This window comes from Sinocyclocheilus anshuiensis, unplaced genomic scaffold (assembly GCF_001515605.1).
Source record: "Sinocyclocheilus anshuiensis isolate Anshui unplaced genomic scaffold, SAMN03320099.WGS_v1.1 scaffold823, whole genome shotgun sequence".
NCBI classification, from domain to species: Eukaryota; Metazoa; Chordata; class Actinopteri; order Cypriniformes; family Cyprinidae; genus Sinocyclocheilus; species Sinocyclocheilus anshuiensis.
The window spans coordinates 76,685-85,128 of NW_015546078.1; the positions used below are offsets into that span (position 1 = coordinate 76,685).

The 8,444-nt window shown below is 36.9% G+C and overlaps 1 protein-coding gene across 1 annotated transcript in view; it reads left to right on the forward strand.

Moving 5' to 3' along the window:
• Window positions 1-8,444, forward strand: part of LOC107699916 (serine/threonine-protein kinase TAO3-like) — a 58,624-nt gene that overhangs the window by 48,721 nt on the left and 1,459 nt on the right. Inside the window, exons 13-18 of the mRNA XM_016501361.1 lie at window positions 1,985-2,221; window positions 2,723-2,851; window positions 3,185-3,388; window positions 4,373-4,612; window positions 5,250-5,462; window positions 7,969-8,151. Of these exons, the coding sequence (XP_016356847.1) occupies window positions 1,985-2,221; window positions 2,723-2,851; window positions 3,185-3,388; window positions 4,373-4,612; window positions 5,250-5,462; window positions 7,969-8,151 (1,206 nt within the window). The remainder of the gene's footprint in view (window positions 1-1,984; window positions 2,222-2,722; window positions 2,852-3,184; window positions 3,389-4,372; window positions 4,613-5,249; window positions 5,463-7,968; window positions 8,152-8,444) is intronic.

Below are 8,444 nucleotides of genomic sequence, written 5' to 3' on the forward strand. Positions count from 1 at the left end.
ATTTCTGAAGATCATGTGACACTGAAGACTGGAGTAATGATGCTGAAAATACAGCTTTGATCACAGGAATAAATTATATTTTAATATATATTAAAATAGAAAAACATTATTTTACATCCTAATAATATTTCACAATATTACATTTTTTCCTGTATTTTTGATCAAATAAATGCAGCCTTGGTGAGCATAAGAAACTCCTTTCAAAAACATTATATATATGCATGCATGCATGCTAAAAACAAAAACGCAATGCCTGTTGAACATTTTAGCTCCACATGTGTCAGCTTCACACATGTGTTTACATTGGATCTGAAACGGTCAGAAATTTAATTTGAATTATCATCTGTTACACTTTTAACCTGCAAGCGTTTCTTTCACTCCTCCTTCCCATTCTTGCTTTGCCGCCAGGGCTTCGTGCTATCACATGCCCCTTCAGTGTGGCTGATAGGGGCATTTGGGCAGAAAGCGATTGGATTGGTGACTGCAGTTACAGTGGGGCTTCTGATTAGGAAAGTTCCCCCTTCGACAGGCGTCTCATGTGACTGGCCTACTAAACGCTGATTAGGCCTCTCTGAGAACCTCATTCATTCACGGCGCACCTGCGAGGAGAGAGGAGAAGCAGTGTTCGCCCTCTCTCTTGATCCCCTCTCTCTTTCTCTCCCGGTGGGATTTGAGCGAGTGCTTTTGGGGGATGTAGTGCAGGCGGCTCTCGATGTTCTCACGGGTGGTTTATTTCGCCAATATGTTTGGCTTGAGGAGTTCAGGTGGGAGTTACGAGAAACTCAACGAACAGTTTGATCTGGACGCGCCCTTCTTCCAGGTTTGTCTTGCAGCGCTTTGCTGAAGTCAAGGGAACGGTGGGGTTTTTCTGTTTTCAGTTTTATATTTAGAGGCATCTATGACCTTCTAGATCTAGAAAATGCAATGTTGAGATGTGTAATATTCACCATTGCAACTTTTCCGTTTTTGTCACAATTAGATATTGCAGTACAATTGATAATTATGGGCTGGATTTTTTTTTTTATTTGTCAGCATAATAATATGTGACCCTGGACCTGTCATAAGAGTCAATTTCTCGAAATTGAGATTTATGCATCATCTGAAAGCTGAATAAATAAGCTTTCCATTGATGTATGTTTTGTTAGGATAGGACAATATTTGGCTGAGATACAACTATTTGAAAATCTGGAATCGGAGGGTGCAAAAAAATCTAAATATTGAGAAAATCATCTTTAAAGTTGTCTAAATTAAGTTCTTAGCAATGCATATTACTAATCAAAAATTAAGTTTTGATATATTTACGGTAGGAAATTTACAAAATATCTTCATGGAACATGATCTTTACTTAATATCCTAATGATTTTTGGCATAAAAGAAAAATCGATAATTTTGACCCATACAATGTATTTTTGGATATTGCTATAAATATACCCCAGCGACTTAAGACTGCTTTTGTGCTCCAGGGTCACTTATAGTGTTTGTTATTTTCATGCGCCTTTGAGATCACAAGAACTTTTAGTCTTATCAATGGCTGTGCTGTAGATTTCATGGCTTTTTCTGGTTATTCTGTTCTCATAATGTGAAAGATGACACTGATCATCATGCGATCTGGTTAATCTCAATGGACAATATCTGATGAATTATTCCACTGGACTATCTCTCGTTTCTCTTTCCAGATCCTCACATTTCCCGAGATTATTTTTGGGGATGCTTTAGAAACATTCCCACAGGTGACATGGTGTCAATAGGGATTAAAAATGTACAAAATTGGAAGTTTTCAACTAAGGAAATGCATGTAACCTGATACGTAATTTTGAATGATCTGACAATGTGTTAAAAGTTGCACCAAATTTTTGAAATAATGCAACCTTTGATCACCATCATCCAATCTGTGGGTTGATTTTTGCACTTTGCTCCACTGAAAAAATCTCATCACAATCCTCTCAAAAGTTCACCTTCGCTGACCAAGTTCTTTTCCATCTAGGTAACGCGTCAGATCCACGAACACGAGCAGGAAAATGAGCTCCGAGAGCAGATGTCGGGGTACAAACGCATGCGACGGCAACACCAGAAGCAGCTGATTGCTCTGGAGAACAAGCTGAAGGCAGAGATGGATGAGCACAGACTGAAGCTCCAAAAAGAACTGGAAACCCATGCCAACAATGCCTTCATTGAGCTGGAGAAACTTGCCAAGAAGCACGTCATCCAAACAGACAAAGAAGTGAGTGATCTTTCTTTATTCTTCTGTTGAGACCCAAAGAGTTTATAGTTACTAGCTAATAAAAAATTGGTCGATTACAAATGACATGATGTTGACTAAAAATTGTGATTTGACCAATATACCATCCAGAATGGTTATTCTGGGACTTTCACATCTTAACAATAAATTCTATAGTTTAAAATCTCTGCACAAAGTTGAAAAAAAAAAATGAGTGCACAAGTTCATGTGGATCCATGTGAAAGCTCCCCCGATTTATATTATTATTTTCCATATTGCATGCTAAGCATGTAAAAAGCCAAGGGATGAATGCTAATTATTCATGTAGCATATGTTGATTAATATGTTAATGAAGCCAGAGAAGAAAATGGGACTGTGTGGATTTTTTTGTTTGCTTTTCTCAGGAGTTTCTAACATTAAAAAAAAAATAAACAATCAGTCACATACTGAAGTTGCAATGAAATTGCATTGCTATTAATGATAAATCTGCATTGTGTTCCTCAGATGAAAACACTGGCAGCTGATGAGAAGAAGTTCCAGCAGCAAATCATGGTCCAGCAGAAGAAAGAGCTCACCAACTTCCTCGATAACCAGAAGAAACAGTATAAGCTGTGCAAGGAAAAGATCAAAGAGGTTCTTGTCTAGTTCCTACAAGCTGAAACAAAAATTGACACTGTTTACTGAAATAATATTAATATTATTCCAAAGAAAAATTGGAAAACAACTCTACTATTCAACTTACCAAGCCATCTAATTTTTAGTCCTTTCCCCTCTAACTGCATCATATTGAAAAGTCTTTATAATCCAGTTAATAAGTTGTCACTTCAGTTGTTAGTTTCAGTTGTCACTGAAAAAACACTACATTGCAAGAGTAAAATGGGTTGCAAATGCCATTTCATGTTGACTTAAAAATGGGGTATTCACTTCTTTTAATTCTTTTGTCTCTTCTCATGTTTCTTTGTTCAGGAAATGAGTGAAGACCACAGCACGCCTAAGAAAGAGAAGCAGGAGAGGCTTTCCAAGCATAAGGAGAACATTCAGCATTCTCAGGCTGAAGAGGAGGCTCAGCTTCTGGGTCAACAGAGGACTTTCTACGATAGGAACTGCAGAGCCTTCAAACGCAAGATCATTATCAAGAAGCACGAGTTTGAGCAGGAGCAGCTACGAGAGGTGGGGATGACATGCTTCAAGTCAGAAAAAAAGACTGTGCGATAAAAATGTGTGTTTAAAAGTTTTGGGGTCAGTAAGATTGTTGTTGTTTTTAAATGAATTAATAAAGACAAATAAAGAAATGTAGACTGTTACGAAATATTTCTGCTCTTTCAAGATTGATACGTTTCTTGAGCACCAAATTTCACAGTATGACTATTTTTACTGTTTTCAATCAAACGAATGCGGTCTTGCAGACTTTCAAAAACGAAACAAAAAAAATCTTACCGAGCCTACACTTTTGAACGGTAGTGTGTATGTATATGTATATATACAGGATAATCGTATGAAGGCTTTTCCCAGGGATAATGCAAAATTTGAACCGTTTCTCAGGGTTGATGACTGTTTTCAATTAATCTGATTTGAAAGTAAGTAATGCAGCAATGTGCAAATCTCTTAATCTAGTGCTTTAATCTACAGGAAACCTTCGGAAGTATTACTGAGTCTAAACCCACTCTATAAAGCAACAAACATGATGATGCATAATCCATTGGTTTGCAATCCTAGTCCAAATTTTGCATAGCTCCACTTGCATATCAACACGTTTATTTGATCACACCTTTTACTGTTGTAACCTTTGCTTACTAAGGTGAGCTATTAGTACTAGTATTATTATTATTGTTGTGCATACTTATGATTAAGGGTTTGTTTTAAACCACTAACTTTGTTTTGTAACTTTTGGGCAACTAAATCACCTGTTAACCTTAACCCCAAAGAACACCCTAACAACCTAGCAGTGCCATAGCAACCATCTTGGCAAGTATCCATATATAATAAAAGTCAGAAAACCTTAGCAATCACATGGCATTGTGGTGGCGACTTCTGTACAGGAAAACACCACTAGTTTTCTTAAGGATATGTAAAAATATTAGTAGATTTAGAAGAGACCTTATTATTTGAATAATGTAATATTGTAATGTTAATTTCTGTCTCGCTGTCTGTCAGGAGTTGAATAAGAAGAAGACCCAGAAGGAAATGGAGCACGCTATGTTGATCAGGCAAGACGAGTCGACCCAAGAACTTGAGCACAGGCAGCTGAAGACCCTACAGAAACTTCGCATGGATCTGATCCGACTGCAGCACCAAACGGAGCTGGAGAACCAGATCGAATACAACAACCGGAGAGAGAGAGAACTGCACCGGAAACATGTGCTCGAACTACGGCAGCAGCCCAAGAACCTCAAGGTACCACCAATCGTGAACGATTGCTTAGCTATATATAGTGTGAATTTAACCTACAAAATCTATGTAGGTCTCATTGTTTCTGTGACTGTGATTGGAGCATTAACTTTGTATTTTAGAAACTGGGTAGATCTTATGAACGTTAGCAGGTCAGTCGAGACCTGATGATGCTCTGACATTTCTTTATCTGAGAAACGTTTAACATTTAAACATTAATATCTTCTTAATATACAAAAGCGGTAAGACTTTACAGTCAGGTTCCATTTGTTAGTCAACAAACTGAAACTAACAATGGAAAATACTTCTAAAGCATTTATCAGTCTTAGTTCATGTTAATTTCAACATCTACTAATTCATTATTAAAATCGAAAGTTGTATCTGCTAATATTTTTCAATGGACCTGAGCTGATATGAGCTAACAATGAACAGTTCTTAATTTTTTTTCTGTGAATGTATTGCTTATTGCTAATGTTAGTTAATACATTAACATAAAGGGACCTTATTGTAAAGTGTTACCAAAAAAGCCACAGTTTGCTCCATTTCACAATCCTTCGAGGCAAAACTCATATTAGATGGTCATTTTTGTCCTGAAAAGGCTGTCAGTTTGTGTTTATTCTACTTTGAGTCTGGTCTCCTGCAGGCGATGGAGCTCCAGATAAAGAAGCAGTTCCAGGACACATGTAAAGTCCAGACCAAACAGTACAAGGCCCTGCGGCATCATCAGCTAGAGGTGACCCCCAAAAGCGAGCATAAGACGGTGCTAAAAGCCCTGAAGGACGAGCAAACGCGCAAACTGGCCATCCTGGCTGAGCAGTACGAGCAGAGCATCAACGAGATGATGGCATCGCAGGCAGTGAGTGAAGAAACAATGCTGTTAACCATTATAGAGACCAATACGTTCACATTCTAGTAGCTCTGTGAGATCATTGTAAGGAATATACACTTGGAATGTCTTTGACAAAGCATTTAACTCTTTCCCTGCCAAACACGGAATTTTCCGGGTTTCCGTATTTCCACTGTTATAAGCTCGGGGGCGCTATTACACATCTCCTGAATGAGTATAGAAATGCTCTAGAATGAGTCTAGAAAGTGCTGTAGAATGAGTCTAGAAAGGAGTCTAGAATGTGCTCTAGAATGAGTCTAGAATGTGCTGTAGAATGAGTCTAGAATGTGTTGTAGAATGAGTCTACAATGTGCTGTAGAATGAGTCTAGAAAGTGCTGTATAATGAGTAGAAATGAGTCTAGAATGTGCTGTAGAATGAGTCTAGAATGTGCTGTAGAATGAATCTAGAATGTGCTGTAGAATGAGTCTAGAAAGTTGTAGAATGAGTCTAGAAAGTGCTGTAGAATGAGTAGAAAGTGCTGTAGAATGAGTCTAGAATGTGCTGTAGAATGAGTCTAGAAAGTTGTAGAATGAGTCTAGAAAGTGCTGTAGAATGAGTAGAAAGTGCTGTAGAATGAGTCTAGAATGTGCTGTAGAATGAGTCTAGAAAGTGCTATAGAATGAGTAGAATGCTGTAGAATGAGTAGAAATGAGTCTAGAATGTGCTGTAGAATGAGTCTAGAAATGTTCTAGAATGAGTCTGAAAAGTGCTGTGGAATGAGTCTAGAAATGTTCTAGAAAGTGCTCTAAAATGAGTCTAGAATGTGCTGTAGAATGAGTCTAGAAAGTGATAAAGGCCTGTGCAAGCTTTGGGAGTGCTAATGGAAGCCATCTACTGCATCTTTGCTTTGATAATATTACTGAATATGATCCAGATGTAGTATTTGATAAAAATGCGATTTTATCAGCTTTTTGCTCAAAATATTGCTTTTTTTAAGAAACCTACCTACATTCAAGTGTTGATAAAAAAAATTATGCTTGAAGCTAGAATAAAACAGATTTTTTTAGTTTGAAAGTAGAGGGTATGATCTTTGTTTTGATGTATTGCATGTTCAGATATTCATACAACAAAATATTCTGGGGGCCATGAAATTTTAGTGAAAATCAGCAAAAACACTGGCGGGGAAAGAGTTAATGTTCATAATGTGACATTTTTGAGAGAAAAAGGATAAATAGTGGATAATAGTGTACTGTAGTGATATTTGTAATGATGTTTGCTGAAGTGCAGCAGTCAGGTTCTGGAAGTAAATTCTCCATTCATTTACTATTTTTTTACTACTTATAAACCTGTACAGAACTACTGTTCTGAGGTATATGCTTTTCTTGAAGCCATCCATTTGCATTATTTCAACTTGTTTTTTAAGTAGTTCTTTGACAGCTGAATTTGTGGTGGGAAACGACATTACCCATAATGCTATATAGAAAATTCCACCAACCAGTGTCATAGCAAATTGCACCAAAAGAGCTCTTTAAGGAAATCTTTCTCCCGTGACATAATCGAGTCTGTCTCAGATGTAAATATTTAAGTATGGTCTTGTACCATTTGTCAGATTTTCAAATACTTTTTTGCTTTAAATAAAAGTTTGTAATGTTATAATTCACCTTATAGCTGGTTGGCTTGGTTAATAATACTTTAACCAAGACTTTTTGAAATCCTTATGGGAAAAATGAATGAAAAAAATATTTCGGGAATCAATGCTGCTGAAAAAAGTAGGCGGGCACTAATGCACTCTTATTAAAGTAAGGGTTCATTTGATTTCAGGATATCTTTAAGATGCGAGTTACGTAATCAGATTACACAAACCGGCAATAATTAAATATGTTAAATAATATCATTTATGTATTTAATCCCATTTTAGGTCTTTGCTACTGACCTTCGATGATCCAGTTCAACCATACTAAGCAAAAATGATACATTTGTGTTTCATTTGTGTTATTGCTGAAGTGTTGAACTTTATTCTCCTGCGTCATATATTTTCAAAATATATAGTGTGTGTGTGTGTGTATTTATATATACATAATAAATATACACAGTACACACACATATATTATGTAAACAAAAACTTTTATTTTGGATGTGATTAATCGCGATTAATCGTTTGACAGCACTACTTAAAAGCAAACAAGCAAACCCTGCCCAGATTTAAAAAGTAACGTAATGCATCACTTTGCATAAAAAGTAACTAAGTAATGTAATTAGTTACTTTTTTTAGGGAGTAACGCAATATTGTAATGCATTACTTTTAAAAGTAACTTTCCCCAACACTGTTTATAAGCCATTTTGGAACAGCTAATGTGAGCATTTGTTTTGTTGATAGTTCATACAGATTTAAAAGTTAACATAAAGAAAAAACGGAGGCCTCCTGTTTGAAATTCCAGTCTCGGCTCGTTGCCTGTACAAGAAGGCCATTGATGGTTAACCGCAACTGTGCTGTAGTGTGAGGCTCACGTGCACTCGTGTGTGTTTTTGTGCAGCTCCGTCTGGATGAAGCTCAGGAGGCCGAGTGCCAGGCTCTGAGGCAGCAGCTGCAGCAGGAGATGGAGTTACTCAATGCGTACCAGAGCAAGATCAAGATTCAGACCGAGGCTCAGCACGAGCGCGAGCAACAGAAACTGGAGCAGAAAGTCTCACTGCGCCGAGCACACCTTGAACAGAAGGTCTTGTCCTGTTATTAACCTCTAATGAACCCTGACTCTAACTTGTTTATCATCAATAGTGGTCTGCCAATATAGGTTTTTCAATGGCCAATCTACATCAGTCATTTACAGTACATCAATATACACTACTGGTGAAAAGTTTGGGATCAGTAAGACTTTTTTTTAAAGATGTTTCTTCTGCTCATCAAGGCTGCATTTATTTGATCAAAAATACAGAAAAAAAACTGTAATCTTGCAAAATGTTATTACAATATAAAATAATGGTTTCTATTTTAATATACTTTAAAATATAA